At 39.4% G+C, this 18429-nt stretch overlaps 1 protein-coding gene and 1 long non-coding RNA gene across 4 annotated transcripts in view; one reads left to right on the forward strand and one right to left on the reverse strand.

The window, feature by feature from the left end:
• Spice1 (spindle and centriole associated protein 1) overlaps positions 1-18429 on the reverse strand; it is a 41816-nt gene that overhangs the window by 1335 nt on the left and 22052 nt on the right. For all 3 annotated transcript variants that reach the window (XM_005386399.2, XM_013515113.1, XM_013515114.1), the window contains 10 exons: positions 18176-18318; positions 17832-17969; positions 17219-17484; positions 15576-15707; positions 11357-11513; positions 8301-8525; positions 6095-6567; positions 3996-4179; positions 2056-2158; positions 685-772 (listed from right to left, as the gene is read on the reverse strand). In XM_005386399.2, coding sequence (XP_005386456.1) covers positions 685-772; positions 2056-2158; positions 3996-4179; positions 6095-6567; positions 8301-8525; positions 11357-11513; positions 15576-15707; positions 17219-17484; positions 17832-17969; positions 18176-18318 — 1909 coding nt within the window. The remainder of the gene's footprint in view (positions 1-684; positions 773-2055; positions 2159-3995; positions 4180-6094; positions 6568-8300; positions 8526-11356; positions 11514-15575; positions 15708-17218; positions 17485-17831; positions 17970-18175; positions 18319-18429) is intronic.
• LOC102003674 lies at positions 8524-13709 on the forward strand. The gene is made up of 3 exons (XR_001234373.1): positions 8524-8586; positions 12168-12298; positions 12889-13709. It is a non-coding gene; the product is annotated as an uncharacterized LOC102003674 (long non-coding RNA).

An 18429-nucleotide genomic window follows, 5' to 3' on the forward strand; every position in this document is an offset into this window, starting at 1 on the left:
CTCTTCATTTGGGCTCTATGCACCCACTCTTTGATCTAATTAGTAAAACTAGCAAAGATTCCCCCACATCAGCCAGTTGTTGGTTTGGGCCTACAAAAGTAGTTTTTACAATATTAAAGATAGCCTCACACTTTCCTATGACAAAACACTAAAAAGAGCTATTGTTTACAAAAAAAAATTAAAATTAAAATGCCTGCTGTAAAATTTTGGGTATACCCTGAAATGCTGAGCTCCTACACATTCCTGCAACACTGTAACATACAATAGGTACCATGAAGAACACACGAGACATTTGTGTGCTCTCTAGGCCATAGCCTGGCACACCGGGAGGAAACTCCTGGACCCACACTCCAACCAGTCACAGTAAGGGTGGGGAAACCACATCTCGGTACTCCTACACCCCATTCAAGGCACACCTGTATGTCCTGCCACAGTCTTTGGGAAGCCCTGCGTGAACCCAGTAATTTCCAGTCTTAAAAGACTCAAAATCTTATTAAATTTTACCTTATTCTTTAGTTAGTTTTTCTAATGAAAGTGAATTATAGTATTTTTTGTTGAGGATTTTATATCACCTTCGGGATACCAGCAATAATAGCTAAGAAAGGAAATCACTAAAATCAGTCACCTTCCACCCTCATGCTCATGACCCCTACACACATTTCACAGTTACATTTTATAAGGTACCTTTGTTCTCGGATTAATAGGTGTGAGTCGTCCGCTTCCTGAGGTGGCATTTAAGGGAGAACAAGAATTACTAGTAGCCCCTGAAGATCTATTTATGAAAATAAAAAGATAACAAGAATGAGCTAATATTAGTCTTCACAAATTATGCAAGCAATGACAATTCGTAATACTGGAAAGAGCTTGCAAAACAATGGCTGACTTAGGTCCAAATTAGGAAAATTATTTGTAACACAATTTCACCAACCTACATCTGTGTGTGTGTGGGTTCACAGAAAGACTAAGTGGAAAGTCCAGACACTTCACATCCCTGCAGCTCTACCTCAACAGTCTTCCCAATTAACATCTTGCATTAGTGTGGCACATCTGTTACAACCAATGATCCAGTATCAACACATTAACTAAAGTTCATGCTTTCCATTAGGGTTCACTGTTCATGTGACACATTCTGTGGATCTGGACAAATGTGCCTGCCATTATAGTATTGTTATGGTTTGTGTCCAGATGTCCCCCCCAAGTCTCATGCAGTCATGGGGGTGAGCTTCTAGAGTTTGTGACTGATTCACTGTCTAGGGCTGGGATTATAGGGGGGTAGCCCTACCCCGCCCTGGGGTGGGTAGCCTGCGTACCATATAAGGAACAGAAAGAGTCTTCTCTTGCTCAGCTTCCCCTCTGCTCTTGCTGCTTTTACTGTCTTCTGCCTCCATGAATTGTTGCTCTTCTGCCACGCCACCCTGCCTTGGAGCCAGCTGATTGTGGACTAAAACCTCCACTAACTGTGAACTACATAAACCTCTCCCTCCTTAATTTTGGGCATGGGTATTTTGTCTCAGCAACAAGAGAAAAGGAACCAAGACAAGTATCGTACAGAAAAGTTTCTGACATTGAAGTGGAGAGTGGGTACGCACTGGTGGGTAAGGTCAGGACAGCGGAAGAATGGTGAGAGCTGGAGCAGCGCAGAGCATGTGAGAAGGCAGACGCACAAACACAGGTACATCTGTAATGTCACCACTCACCACCCATGCGACCCATTTGGTGAATCACTCAGCTCTGTGAGCTGCGGTTTCACCTACTGTACAGGAGCACTGCCAGCCAATTTACTCATCTTGTCTATTATCTCCTAATTTTGTAACTCATAAATACTCTACATTTGTGGTTAGCCCACTTTTGTTTTCAGTAGCCAACCCATAATTTTCTACTTAACCTTATTCTTCACTCACCTTCCTCCCTCCAAGTTCTCCTCTCCAATTATTTGCTCTTTATGAGTCTTTCTGATCTTAAATTAGATATTATGCACATCCTTTTATCACAAAGAGAATGAAATCCACACCACATTCTTGATTTTTAAAGAAACTGCTCACACTGTAGCCCTACCTTCTTGTATTTGTCCCGCTGACAGGAGAGACAGTATTGCCTTTGGAGCTTTCTGGGGCTTCTGCTCCTGGTACACATACGTCAATGGTCCTCTTTCCACCTTCTAAATTTTTAAAAAAATAAACAGTTTCATTACTTGTCCATAAGATAAAAATTTTGTTCAATTTCAATCTTATTTTACAAATGGGGGGTTCTTTCAGTATTATTATCATTATGGCCCACAGACGCACTTGCAAGATTTTTTTGAAAAATGAACCGTGCAACTTTAGTTACTAGTGTCAGTTCAGTAGCATGCCCGTTCATAGAGAGCCAGGGCCTTCAGACAAGTGCTATCGTGTCAGATCCGGAAGTGAGAAACAGAAGGTAAGAGACTGCTCTGAAGAATCTGAGATCTTTGTCCAAAGAAAGATATCTAAAGTTTAAAAGAAAGGAGGAGGGGGAGAAGATTTCTGAAGAAATTCAATAAAACTTTCAATCTTTCAAATCTATTACATTATTACCATTACTAACAGACTAATGTATGAGGGGAAAGTTGGTTGAAGCACTCATTTGGCCAAAAGTAAGTATCATAATATGCATTTTAAAAGTTTTAGAAGTAATCAATCAGCACATATTCACTAATTATTAACTAATGAAAGACTTGCTGTCTATCCCTGGCAGTTTCACAGAGGCTACCATGAATCTTTGCTTAAAATCAGTAATTTCTTAAATTAGGTGTGGGGGCCCACACCTGTAATATCAGCCTGGGAGGCTGAGGCTGGAGGATTGCCATGCATTTGAGGCCAGCCTGAGCTACACAGTGAGTTCAAAGCCAGCCTGAGCTACACAGTGAGACCCTGTATCAAAAAAAACAAGATCAAAATGATAACAACAAAAACCCACCAGTGATTTCCTGGCTTTAAGGAAATTATATCTCATTTAATTTTATAAAATATTCCTTAATGGGCCAGAGATATAGCTCAGCGGCATGAGTGTTTGCCTGGCAAGCCTGAGGTCATGAGTTCTATTTCTGATACCAAAAAAAATAAAAAAATAAAAAAATAAAATATTCCTTAGTTACACTAGAAAATAAAAGAGGGTTTTCATGTATATGCCTTATTCTTATTTTTATCATTATTCCCCATAGAGCCTACTATGAAACCGAGAGTTTTACTTAAAAAAGAATACTTTAGGAGACAGAGCCACCAGAATGGAAAGAACACACGTGCAAACTACAACTTGCTTTGAATTTCAGAAAATTACTTAACCTCTCTATGCCTCAGCTTGCCTACTTATTAAGTAGGTATAAGACCATATATGGCAAAAAGAAAAGACCATATATGGCAGGCACAAGGTAATGTTCATCCACATTGGAGTAATTTAATATGTTTATGCAAATCAGAATTTTCTCTAGACATCATGGCTTTGCAACAGACATCATGACTATGAAGAACAAAGCTGTCATGTGAAGAACCCTAGAATAAACACAGAGGAAGTCCTTAGGGGAAATATATTGCCCATCACTCACCCAGTAATTTCAAGGAGTCTGCTTTCTGGGTAAATATTTTCAAAACCAAAATAATTCCTAATAGGCAAAAACTCTCACTGGCAGATTACTACCGTGTGCCTGCCATATATGGTCTGGAGTACCCCAGCATTCATACTGGGGGCCCGGTAACAAACACCAAACTAATACATATATGAGATGTCAGTGCTAGCTGCAATGAAAAAACATTAAGCAGCTAGCTCACTCACAAGTGTAGTTTTGTGATTAACTATGATATTTTTTGCCTGAAGAATTCTGTAAGGTTAACAAATGCTTTTATTTCTGTTATTTCACTTAGAACTCAACATATCCTGAGAGTAGACAGGGTTGAAATGATACTTATGACGAACTTGCAAAATTTAGAAAGTGAAAACCTTCATATTTCTAGTTTTTAAGTCATGGGTTTGTGACCAACCAGTCCATGCTCTGAGAGGCGACTGAACAGGCGACACTGGTGGAGAGGAAAGATTCAAGCCAACAAGTTTCTGTTGCTCTAGCAACTGTAATAGTTTTCCACGGGCCTCCATACTCTGTCGATTCAACTCTGCAATCCGCTCCTCCATGCTGCTTGGGGTTACAGACTGTGCGACTGGAAAAGTCTTTGGAGGGGAAAAAGGGCATAAATTCAATACTGGAAAAAGCACCACTCAATTCTGCCTTTTCTACTAGGGGCCGGCAAATTCACAGTCATATCCCTTGTTATAAACAAATGCAAACAGTGAGCAAACAATAGGACCTACAAATCATTTAACTGAAGGAAGGAGTAGAGTAAAAGGATACTAATTCTTCTGCTGTCGCCACACACTGTGGTACCTTTGACTGAGCACACGGTCAAAGGCTACACTGCTTAGCATTTGCAGAGCTGTACAAAAGAGCTCAGGAGCAAAGAGATGACTTCTGCCACACACCTACTGATGACAGATCTGAAGTTGGACAGATTACAAAGGATCTGCTGTATTTGAAACAGATGTTTCCATAGTTGCACTCTTCAATCAGGCACCGTGAGTCACTCGGCACCATGAGAACCCCGTCACCCCTTCTGATGACGTATCAGCCTCTCCAGGCTACATTTAGCCTACGATAATCTCCTCAAAAACAGCTGCAATTGGGGCATAAGAGTAAAAAATAGCTCCCCCAGGAATGTAAGTTTAATTTGAAAATGTACTTCTGTCAATTCCAATAATTTCATTAAGTATGTCCCTTTGGGGAAATAGAAAGCCAATCCCTAACAGAAATTACTAATGTATAGCTTGTTCTTACTAGTTTTTTTTTTAAGATAAGCAAAATAGTATGAATTAAAGATCATTCTATATTTTCAATTAAAACAGGATAAACTGTCCTTTCTAGACTGATGCACTCATTAGAAAAGAACACATGCTCAACACTTAACTGTGTTGTCTTTTTTTTAAATCTAAGAGTTATCTGTTTCAAACAATCTTCAAAACTGCAAACATAGCTGTCTCCCAGTGACTCAAAACTGCGACATTTACAGCCCCATCAACAGCTGCTGCCCAATCTTCCTGGCTCCTCCTCTGCCAGTCCCTCTAACTCGCATTCTGTGACTCGATACCACACTACCTTCATTCCCCATGAGCCAGTGCTAACAGGTGGCTCCTACCCCTCCCTCCCCCAGTGGTCCTCAGCGAGACCTTAATTCAGTATTTGGGCAGCTCTTATGGACAAAGCCACCTCAAGTGCATCTAATCCAGGTGAGGCGCCCAGCTCCTTCCCACACTGAACACTGTCCTGTTCCCCATCAGAACCCTCACAGGAACACCCCTAGCTCAAGAAGGGTACAAAAGAAAGTGTCTCCTATCAGTAGGGTCTGCCCGAGAAAGCATGTTAGATGCACTCCCACTTGGAACCTGGAATCCCTTTTCTCCTAACAATGAAAGGAAGGTTTCAAGCCCACAAAGTTTACTTAACTTATAAAATTCATGTTCTGTAATATGCAGATGGTTGCTATTTAAAATATGGCCCTCAGTGACAGAGGCATCATTGGGAAACTTATTAGAAATGCACAGGTCCTACCCAAGACTTAGAGCAAGGTCTTCAGATGATTTGTATGTACTTTAAAGTCTGACTTTAATGATCCTTTCTGAAGAATTGTTTCCATGGGAAAATGCATTCTGTGTTCTAAAATATTAACTGTTCATGAGTTAAGGGCCAACTGTTCTTGTATGATCCACTTTAGGAGGAAAAATACTTTCAACTAAAATGTAGTTGCTTATTACATAGTTCACTTAAAACTTCATTCCTAATTTAATCTTAGCTTTCCTGCACACATTATTTTAGACCTATTTTCCTCACGTGTATTTTTTCTTTCATGTTGTCTTCTTATTGTATATGCAATATAAACTAATAAATAACTTTCACCTATCTTGGTGATGAAGACATGCCAAAGCATAAGCTATCTAGTGGCAGCCTCAAAGCTATCACTTCTGCAAAGATCTCTCTTCAGAAGTGAAGCTTAAATTCCTGTATGTCCCTAGTTGATCCTTAACTGGTACTCACAGCAGTCGTGGCATTAGCACTTTCCTGTTTGTTCAGTCCGTCCCCTAGTTCTGCTCCTGACCCATTAGTATTACTGAGATGGGTCTTAGCTGAATTCTGCAGCGTCAACTCGGCAATCCGTGCCATTATGTCCTTTCTTTGTATCGATGCCTCCGCTGTTCTAAGCTGTTGGCCATCTCCCAGCGGCAGGAGCTCTTCTGAGAATGCAGGGTTTCTCAACTGTTGAACATTGGGAAGGGAATTGCAGAGGGGCTGTGAGAGGTTAACAAAAGGTGTCTGGGTTTTATTGTCCGGATCTTCTCCCATGTGAGAGACTCTCCACCTCTGAGTGAAGAGTCGATTCTCCTCACTTGAATTGTGAATATCTGTATCAACAGGTATGGTCTTCTTTTCCCAATTTTGTTCCTTCTCCATTATTTCCACAGTGGGAAGAACTGGTGGAGCAGGACGAGTTTGAACAGTCCTCCTCAATACTGTAGAGTAATAATAAACATGTGTTATTTTCTAGTAGAGTGGTATCAAATGATCTCATTAGCCCATCATGGTAGTTAGAAAAGTATGTCAACAGAAGGGTGAGGCTTCTGAATGCTGATGAAAAGCCCTATGTATCTTCTATCTTCATTTGCATATTCAGTTTAACTGAATAATTCACATGTGAGTATTCCAAACATAATGCTTAAAAAATACAGTGTCATCAATTCAAAATACATATTCAAAGGCACTTCTACTGTGCATTATAAACAAAATGGGTAGTCATTATTAGAACCTACTGAAAATGCTAACATGTTTCCTATAGCAGTCCTTGACATTACTTGCTTGAATGGGCCCTTAGTATATTTGCAGAGTAAAAATATTTATTGTGATTGTTTCTTTGAAATAATTTTAAGCTCTTTTATTACCACCAGTGAGATATATTTTATAATACTTCACAAGAGATCATTATAAAGCTTCTTAATAACAGCACAACATTTAAACAATTACTTTAAAAAATGAAAAAATCTAACCTGAATTGAAAGCATAGTTCCTTAATCTAGCCAGAGTTGATAACACTTTCCAGCCCTCTGAAGGGGAAATTGTGAATCATAGAATTGGAGAGCTAGAAAAGACATTAAGGAAAAACCCTCTTGTGCAAAAGATAGACAACTAGGATCCAGAAAAAAAGGTCAGTATCTTAAGGTAGTCAGTGATAGGCAGGCCAGCACTTCTGACGCTCAGCCTGGAGTTGTCTCCACTACACCAAACTGGTCTGACAGACATTATATTTGCATTACAGACATCAATGCAAAATTTTAATAACAAGGATTTGACATTTCCTTTAACCTCTTATGGCCTTTCATGTCCTATATGGGAAACATATACTAATGCAGAAAATTTTACAAAATTTTGTGCCTCAATGACAACCAAAGTTACTTTTCTGTTCTGCTATGGAAGAATATAAACAATTTTTTAAAGAAATAAAAACTCAGGGAAATCAGAGCTGAATATTATTTTTCAAAAAATGTCTGGAGAAGGAAGTGTCTAAGTAGTTTTTAACTTTTTTCAAACTGAAGGACCCTCTGCAGATAAAAGAAAAAGCTCCAGGAAACACACATATGGACCAATAATTTCTCTTTCCAACAGTGAAGAGGCCTATAGAAGTTTGGAAGGCCATTCATGAATCATCTGAGCTAAGGATCAGGAAAATAGTTTGGTGTTTTATTTAAAACTTTACACATGTCTAATTCTAACTCTTTAACTATTTGTCTACTTTTGTTATAAAATTCCCTCAACTGATCTGAAAACTTGTGATGAGAAAGTGATTAGTATGATGATCAGATCTGACTTACAAAATCCTAAAGTCACAGTTCTCATCTTTCCCTGCCCAAACTTTCCTTATTCTCTGGAGCATAATCTCCTCTTGTTTCTTTTTCATATATTCCAGGACAATAGGGACAAAGAGAATTCCTCTAACTCCGCAACTTCATGCTCTGCACTTTGATCCTTTGATCTGACTTTAATATTTACAATGTTCAGTAGAACATATGTACAATGTCACACTTTATTATATCAGAATGAAACACTAGTACAAGTCACCCTGAAAATGCATCCTTCAGCTGAAAGGTTGTAGGCAGTTATCGATGTCTTTTTCAGTTACGTTTTTCAGGTAATAGTAAACCCAGTACCTTACAGAGGTGGAACAGAACAACTTCAGGAGAAGCCTGCTTACCATCCTGCAGAGGAGGGAGTTCCGCACTGCTCTTCTGCCTGGGTGGTGTTAACAACACAGCTGGCTCGAAGACATGTGCTGGAAAACTGCTGGCCAGATGTGTACTGTCAGGGCGGTTTGGCATCTGAGACAGTTTAACAGGCAACTCTTCCTGTAGGAAATCAACCACTTCTTCCCCTCTGAACCTCAATGGCATGGGCACATTGGAACTTCCAACAGGAGCCTCTGTAGAAGAAAAGAGGGTGTTCATATGCAAGGAACAAAAGCGAGTGTGGGCACATTTCAGGTATGTATTCCCAAGTGCCTTTCAGTAGAGTGCGAAATCCAGATGACTCATCTTAGTCACTTTCTTCATTAGTGAGACACGATACTCAACACCCACAATTTTTAAAGGGAGAGAGGTTTATTTTGGCTCAAGCTGTTAAGGGTTCCATCCAGAGCCAGCTGGTTCCAGGGCAGCACGGGGGAAGGGCCTGGTGGGGAAGGAAGCAGCTCGCATCATGACAGCCCCGAAGCAGAGTTAAGGGAGGAGCTGGAGGGGCAGATGGGGACTCCACGGCACATCCCTGAGACCAGCTCTCCCCATCGGGCCACTCCTCCCCACACCAAGCCCGCTGTAGCTCCCTGTCCTCCAAAGCCTCACTCTGCACACACGAGGCTTTGCAGGGACGTCAGATATAAACCCTAACAGAACCACAGAGCCTTCACTTTCTTTTCTTTTGTTTTGGTGCTGGGAATCTAACTCAGGACCTTGTGCTTGCCAGGCAGGCGCTTGTGCCGCTGTGCTATATCCCCGGCCCAGCCTTTACTTTGTAGGCTACCTCCTCCTTTGCCAATAATTCATAGGCAGACGTCTGCAAAGACAGCACTGGCAAGAAGTTGGTACTTCTGAGAAAAGAACTAAGGGTAATAAAAGGTGATAAAAAAGAAAGCCAGCGACAAACTCTTGCCTGCCACTTTAGAATTCATTCTTTGCTTTCTAATGGACATGACAGCAACCAAATGGCAAAAATAGGACATATGAATACTGATCTCCACATACAAGACTCTTCACAAAACAAGGCATTGTAGTTTCACCTCACGCACTGTGATGGTATACTCTTACACCATAGTACTGCGGAAGAGTTTGTTATGGTTTCTCTCTAGATGTCCCCCAAAAGCCTCATGCAGTTTTGGAGGTTGCTGAATCCAGAGTATGTGACTGAATCATATTGCAATGCTGGGATGAAGGGTGGGTGATTGCTACATCAGTCCACTGATTAGAATGGCACCACCCTAATCCTAGTAGCCTGCATACAATTTAAGGGACAGAAAAAGCTTGTCTCTCTCTCTTTGTTTTTGCTGTCTTCTGCCACCATGAACTGTTGCCCCTCTGCCATATGCCACCCTGCTGTGGAGCCAGTGGATTAGGAATGAAACCCCTACAAACTGTGAGCTAAATAAACCTTTCCCCCTTTGTAATGGTTGATACATTGTATCAATTTGGTTTTAGAAGCTTAACTAAGTGACTCAGCAGTTTACATCCTAGGATGTAGAGAACATGCCCTAGAGTGACTATTTATGCTCTAGGATATTGTAATGGTTGATTCATTGTGTCAATTTGAGAAGTTTAGAAATTTAACTAAGTGACTCAGCAGTTCACATCTTAGGATGTAGAGGACATGCCCTAGAGTGACCATACTCTAGGATGTTGTAATGGTTGAGTCACTGTGTCAATTTGAGAAGTTCCAAAATTTAACTAAGTGACTCCACGGGGGGCTAGAGTCCTCACTTTGTAAACATCCTCAGCCTGTGCATAAGGAGGACAGGGAAATGGTGTGAGTGCTACACTTGCCCTAGAGCGGGTAGCCTGCTTAAAATATAAGAGAGAAAAAGAGGCTTATTCTCCCTACCCCTTTTTGGTCCTGTTGCTTTTGCTGTCTTCCACCATCATGAACTATTGCCCCTCTGCCATGCCACCCTGCCTTGAGGCCAGCTGACTGTGGACTGAAACCTCTACAAACTGTAAGCTAAATAAAACTTTCTTTTCTTAATTTTGGGCATTGGGTATTTTGTCCCAGCAATAAAAAAAGTAACTAACACAGGGCTACACAATCCAAGACTCAGAAAGATGCTAAACTGGTTTCACTTACATAAATCTTTCTAACTTTTTCCACAAGCAATAAAGATAATTAACAATAACCTTATAATATACTCACTTCTAGCTTTTTTAACCTTTGAAGAACTAAAAGCTTTCTCCATAGTGAAGCTTAACTCAGACAACAGTAAAGGACTGACACTTGTCAGAGATATTAACAGCAATATCCCACCAGAAAACAGAGCCCTCCCCACTGCATTTACTTCTTGCAAGTTAAAGTTTAGTCTGCCATTTCTTAGAATCTAGCGAAAGAAAAAATCCTACACACATAAAACACTGTAGACAGTCACCAAAGATTTACTTAAAAATAAAAAAAATGAAAAACCCTCAATGTCCTATTAAGGTTATAGTTCATGAAAGCATACAAGATAAAGAAAGAATCTTAAAATATCACCATATCTGAGCAAAAGTTATAAATTTCCAAAACTCAGGGATTTTTCTCTAATAACCTCCCTTATCTTTCTGTATCAGACATCATGATTAAAAGTGTTTGCACTAAAGTCTTACTCATCTAGGTATTTGGTTGTACTACTTTCTATCCATGGGACTGCTAAATTCCAACATTCCCTAAGCCTTGGTTTCCTTATATAACAATAACAACCATATCCACTTCATATGATTATCATAAGGATTAAATATGATAATACATGTTTAAAAAGCATTCATAAATATCAGCTGGAAAAGTAGTGACAGTTGTAGTAGTGATAATACAGCTATGCCTAAACAGCCAATAATTCCATATAAGCTCAGGGATTCAGAGTTTTGTTTGTCTGTTACTCTAACGCAGTGATGGTGAATCTTTTAGAGCTTTCAATGTTACAAACAGCCCACTGTGGCATATGTGCCATAGGTTCGCCACCACTGCTCTAAGGACATTAAACAGTTTAATGATGGTTTGGGATAATAAGACTCTACTTACCTGGACTGTCCCCAACTCTTCTATCTGTGGCTTCCCTTTCTGAAGCTGAAGCCTGAGTTTCCTGCCTAGAGTTATTTATCACAGGACAGTTCTTAATGGCATGTGAGAGTGATATAAGTTGCTCATCTGTTGTGACCATGTACTGCTGAAGCCTGGCCTGGAGAAGCAATGAAAGAGCATCATCATAACAGATATCAAACCATGACACAGGGCCATGCAATGATGTATGTGTAGATAACATTATTTTAAATCCCCCAAGGATTCAAGACTTTCATTCAAACTCTAAAACAATGCGACACAATGCTATGCATAATTATAAATATTCTAGATAACCCATGACAGAGAAATAGTTAAGTAAATCATGGGCTATTAAGAAATAGCCTGGTATAAAAATAAGAACCTTTTGTATAGGGTTTTCAGTGTGTAAAACTCTTCATACAGATTATTTCAAATGACTCACAAGTTACTCCAAGAGAGAGACAGATCAGGGGCAGAAAATTGCCCATTGAATAAAATATTCAGTGGGCATTTAAACCAATAAAGATGAACACTGTAAATATTTATGGTAATGTCTATGAAATAATGTCTAAGGGAAAGAGAAAAGCATAAAATTTTATATGGAATATGACTGCTACTTTATATTTTATATGTGTGAGAGAGCTAATTATACTGCCTATATATAAAGATATATATTCTTGTATTTGCCTATGTATATATTTCATACATATTTTTAAATATTATGTAAGTTTTCTTTTATTTAAAGGATCACACATAAAATACCACAACTACTGATTTATTTTCTGTCACGTAGGTGAATGTAAGTGTTTATATTCCATTCTTACATTTAAAAGCCAACTGGACTGCCCAGAAGTTTGGATGCATTTGTTTTGTTCCTAATATTTTCCACACTGAAGATGTAAGAAGATCATCTGAGAGCAACAGGTTTGATTACAACCACATGATGCAGGTCTTTCTAAGAACTGTTGTTAAATAGCTGGCTCTTAGAAGCACAGAAGATGGCAGGTAGACATAAAAAGAGGAAAGTTGTACAAATTGCTAAGCCCTTGTAATAAAGAGAAAGTAAAAGAAGCCATAGATAACAGCTACAGATCAATTATTACCTAAGCACATGTATTTCTCATACACGCTTAGAGAAATGTAAACGTCGAATACAAGTCAGCTGTGGCCAGACATCAGAAATATCAGAAATACTGCTGAATAAGTATACTAACATTTTATAGCACCAGCCCAGATTTCACACGCATGCACCCCGTGGCCTCAATATTTCTGCCTAGGACTCAAATAGACTTCTCATACTTAAGATATACAAAACCAAACTCCTCCTGAAGGCTTTCCCACCTCATAAATACAAACTTCACCATTTTAATGATTCAGTCCAAAACCCTGGAAATGCCTTTGACTCTCTTTCCTCTCACATCCTCTCCTTTACCATATATCCAATAAGTCTGTTTGGCTTTTAAAGTATATTTTTAATTTAATCAATTTTCACACCCTCTCCTCTTCCACTCTAGACCAAGCCACCATGTCCCACCTGAATTGTTCCAACAACTCCTCCCTGCGTCTGTGTTTGGCCACCTAGTCTAGTCCTGTCCCCAAACTGTGTGCTAAGATACTCGGGACACCAGCGTGAACTCAAGAGGCCCCAGAGGATATTTTCAGTTTTCAGGAGAAACAGTGAAGCCTGACCATCTATCAGACATCAATGAACTCCGAGCTTGGAGTAGTTCACAGTTTCAACAAAAGACTGCATTACACTCCTTTTGATAAGCTCAAATCTTCTCATGACTGGACTTTAACAGCCACAAAGCAAGGGAAAAAAAAGTTCTAGATTAAAATCAGTGTGGAAAAGAAAGTAAGAGTAATGGTATCCAGTGTGATTCCGAACTTTCTTTGGACAGTTGTACACTGCTCAAAAGGTACACACATTCAGCTGGTAAGTAACTATTTGTTACTTATTTAAGAATGAAATGCATTCGTTTTTCTCTCAATTTACGTGTATCTTTTTCTGTAAGTTGCTAGGACATAAATGGTTTGGACCTAACCACTTAACAAATGAAACTCTTAGTTATTTCTCTTTGCCTAGGGGTACCAGGAGACACTGTTCCCCGGCAGACAGCAGGGATCTCTAACCCAGCTCTAGCTTCAGCACTGCAGTCCAGAGTGATTCTCTTAAAACCCAAATCCGATCAGCTCTCTTCCCTTCACCAGTTCCCATCTCATGCAGCCCAAGTCCTCAACCTGTGTGCAAAGCTACACGTGATCTGCTCTACCTGATCTTGCCCCTGGCTGCTCTCCTCCCACCCCACCCCCGCCCCCACAGTGACACTAGATTTCCCGGTAACTCTGTTCTCACGGCTACACTCCCACCTCAAGACCTTTGCCCGTTTTTCCTCTGTTCAGACTGCTCCCTGCCATCTGTTCTAAACACCGCGTCCCTTACCCCTTCCAAGTCTTTGCTCAAATGTCGCCTCCTCAGACAGGCATGGCTCCCTGCATTTATAACCACATCCCACCCATGGTAGGCATTTCCTGTGCCTTTTATTTGCTTTATTTTTCTTCAAAGTACATACTGCCACCTAACTTACTAGTAGTTTACTTCTTTTAGGATTTATTTAAAATGCAAGCCCCAAGAGGGTAAGGATTTCGACATGTTGTTCCCTACTGTACTGCTGCATCTAGAACTATGCCAGGCCCAAAGCAGGTGCTCAAGAAAAGTTTGTTAAATAAATCACTGTATTTTAAACCTTATCTTCCCAGGAGAAATAAAACCAGGTTCATGCAAAAATATGTACATGAATGTTTTTAGCCCCAATATTTATAATAGTCAAAAAGTGGAAATTACCCAAATTTTCATCAATTGAACAACGGATACATAAAATGTGGCATATCCATAAAGTGGAATATTATTGGGTGATATAAAAGAATGAAATATATACGATACAGAATAAATGAACCTTAAAAACATGGTGAATGAAAGAAGCCAGACATACTGCATCATTCCATTTCTATGAAATGATGAGATGCAAAAAGAAGGCAAATACATAGACAGAAAGTGGATTAGTAACTGCCAGGGGCTATGCAGAGGGAGTGATTCCTCACAGGCATGGGATTTCTCTCGGGGGTGATGAAAATGTTCTGGGTTTTTTTTTGGACCTGGACTTGAACTCAGGACCTTGTGCTTGCCAGGCAGGCGCTGTGCCACTGAGCTATATCTCTGACGAAAAATGTTCTGGATTGAGAATAGTTTCATTGAGATTGACTTTTGCCCTCTGGCTAACCTATAAAATATAGAATTATACACTTAAAAAGCTAGAATGGAATGTGGACTATATTATTAATTTTTAAAAAATTATACATCTTTGTCTAATGTCTTCTGACACAAACACAAATTTCTCTACTACTCTTTTTGTGTCTCTTATGCTAATAAATGTAAGTAATAATAACAGTGCCCATGAGAATAAAAAGATCCATTAAACAACCTCTGCACTCGAGCAGCACAGTTTCAGTGATAAGTACACACGTAAGTGTAACATTACGTGGTAAAGGTGGAATAGCAATATCCAAAGAGCATCAAAGGCCAGGCATATAGCTCAGCAGCACAGTGCCTGCCTGACAAGCGCAAGGTTCTGAGTTCGGTTCTCGGTACCAAAAACAAAAAACAAAAAAACAAAGAGCATCAACGGCATACAAAGCAAGAGTGCTCAATGCAGTATGCAAGGACGAGGTTTTCTAAAAGGGATACTGCAAACATTTTTTTAAGAAAAAAGCACAATTAGTCAAGTGGCAAGTCAAATATAAAGGTATTACAAACAACTGTAAATAGCCTCTGCCGTGACTGTAGAAGGGCTCTTGAAAGGTTATCTTCTTGCTGTTTTGAAATTAAAAGTAGCTATCATAGCACTCGTTTCACATTTTGGAATAATAATTACAGTATTAGGAATTATCATTTAAATGTACATTCTGTCTCCTACAACAAGTAGGATGCTTCTGAAAGGCAGCAGACTTCTATATACTATTTGCAGTCCAAGGTTCTACAATATAATAAATGTTCAGTAACACCTAGTGCTGATGATAACAATGAGTGATAGGTAATTCACTGGCACAACTGAACCAAAGCCAACTCTAAGCAGATCGCGTACATGCATAAAGATGTTTTACACCATTATAAATAGAAAAGTTTGGCATCGCATCCCAGTACCTGTATGGTACTATTTTCTTCTCTAAGAAGAAGAATTTCAGCTGTCAGAGCATCAATGAGCTCGCGGTGGTCACCTAATATTTGTTGCAGTTGTTGCCTTGTCTCTACTTCTTTATGCAGCTGAACTTCACTCTAAAAAAAAAATTAAAAACTTCCACTAATAACAGAACATACTGAAAACTAACAGTTTCTGCTCAAAGCTGTCAAAGATATTACAAAGACACACGTGACAGCAAGGGGAATTTTAAAGTTTTTACTGGCCTATATTTGCAACACATAATAATGACATTCATTTTGGACAACTGGCACATATATATTAAAATTATGAAATGCTTTGTAAATTTGCAAGTTATCCTTGAGCAGGAGCCATGCTAATCTTTCCTGTATCATTCCCATTTTAGTATATGTGCTGCCAAAGCAAGCACAAGAATTGAAAATTTTTGTTATATTTATTATACTTTTTGAAATAAAAATAAAATGTGCTGCTTCATCTCTCCCCTTTTGTAACACAGTGAACAAAAATAACTATTTTTAATGTGAGAAAGTGAAAGGATACACATTTACCTTTTTTTCCTGTAGTACTGGGGATTGAACTCTGAGCCTTCTCACTCAGTAAACTACATCCCCAGTCATTTTTCAAAAACTTTTTAGTAAAAAGACAAAAGATTTATATGATCTTAAGAGAAACCAGAGTGGTTATTTTTTATTTTGAGACAGGGTTTTGCTAAGACACTAAGTTGCCCAGGCTGGGTTTGAACTTGCAATCCTCCTATCTCAGCCTCCTGGAGTGCTGGGATTACAGGTATGTACCACCATGCCTAGCAACATTTACATACTGTTTGAATAGAGAGACCATCTCTAAAAGCCTGCACTGGTAACAGGGATGACAGCTGTGAGGAAGCGAACAGGTTAGCTGGAAATCAGGAACAAAAATCAGATGCTTCATTTACACCTTTCTGTACCTTCGAATTTCATACATGTGCTGTAACACCAATTCAAAACTTGTTTATTAAATATAATTAAGAATAAATGACTACATTAAACTCTACTAACTCTATACATTAAACGGTTTAGCTTTGTAAAGTAAGTGATCAGGTAAACATGCTCTACTCTAGTAATACTTTCTAAGAATCTCAAGCATGCTTCTGAAGATTGCTGACTTACAGGTAAAAGAACATGAAGACTTTAACAAGTATCACAGGACAACAAATCTTCCATTAAAAAGCAATTTTAAGCCAGGCATAGGGCAGAGACACCCAGAATCCCAGCACTGTGGGTGGCTGAGGCAGGAGGAAGGCAATTTCCAGCACAGCCTGGGCAATTAAACAATTTAGTGAGACACTATCTCAAAATAAAAAAGGGGGGCTGAGGATATAGCTCAGCAGCAAAAGCGCCTGCCTGGCAAGTGCAAGGTCCTGAGTTCGATCCCCGGTACCAAAAAAATCCAAGTAAATAAAAATAAGAAAGGCTGGGATGTAGGTCAATGTACAAAACACGGGGTTCAATCCCCCATACCAAAAAAAGAATCACTAAAAATTTAAAAAATAAAAGACAATTTTAGGAAAACATCTCCACAGCAATCGAAACATCTGAATTAGAGTGGTTAACCTATTTTTAAAAATAAACAACCCACACACACTTACCTCTTTCAGGTACCGAACCAGGCGACAGAGAGAGCTCACCAAGGACAACGTGAAGCCCGTGAGACCCTGACCCCCCTGCAGGCCCGTGACCTCGCGCCCTGTGCACTGCTCGTATTCCGCCATTTCCTGTTCCACCTCATGGATCATGTGTTTGAGGACATCCAGGCTGGAGTTATTGCTGCTTTGCAAGTCTGCAGAGCCTGTGCTCACCGAGAGCATGTTTTTCTTCGGCTTGGAAGGAGCGTGCAAGTCTGGTTTTCTTTTCACTAAGAATGACAAGTCAAGCTATTTTAAGACCAAATGCTTACAACTACAAAATGACAAGAGAAACTTTCTGACTGTTGTTCACAATTTATCGAAAGTTTTTATGGAAATTACTACCATTTTATCATTACAAAACCTATACAATTTAAACAGAGCTTACATCCGCTATAATAAATATACTAGAACTATCTTTTCAGACTTAAATGGAAGAGGAAGGACTTCTTAGCTATCCTTCCGTAAGCTCTTACTTGGATCCAACTGGGTGCATTTAAACATTGACTAAGTGGTTAAGATAGCTGAATCAAGTTACATGTTTAACTGTTCATCTTTGTAAATTAAGGAACTGAACCTTTATTTAAGAGCTGTTTTTGCTTCCGTGAGTTCAGCACTTGTCGCACAATATAGCTTGAGTCTAGAGTTCCAGGAGATTCTTCAGGCTGAAGCCTGCTTTGGATTCTCTTGACGGCATCAGTAGCATTCAGAGCAGCTAAACAAGGGAACATGGCGGAAAGTATCCAAGTGAATAAACTTCCTTTAATACGTACTTCAAGTGATGGATCCATTAGTATTTTACTCAATTAGGCTACATAAAGGACTCAAAAGTTAAATGATACTCCTTTAGAAAGTATTGCTGCGTCCCACAAAGAACTGAATAAACCGGGTTACTAACTATAATGCAAAGGAGGAACAAACCTCTCTGTTCCTCGGATGGAAGAGCGGAAGACGGAGTTCCAGGAGGGGTTGTTGTTTCTGACTGTGTTGCTAGCTTCTGCTGAATATCAGTCCACAGCTTATTAATTAACTCAGAATTATCTTCCTTTAGTTGTTGGAGAAACCTGTAAGTAACAGGACGATATGCTATATCAAAAGTAATAGGTGCTTTATTGTCCAAAAGTCTACGTATTTGATTTGAAGGAGCTTTCAGTAATTCAAAGATAAAAAATATT

The sequence above is a fragment of the Chinchilla lanigera genome, unplaced genomic scaffold (genome assembly GCF_000276665.1).
Source record: "Chinchilla lanigera isolate Chin_1 unplaced genomic scaffold, ChiLan1.0 scaffold00026, whole genome shotgun sequence".
NCBI classification, from domain to species: Eukaryota; Metazoa; Chordata; class Mammalia; order Rodentia; family Chinchillidae; genus Chinchilla; species Chinchilla lanigera.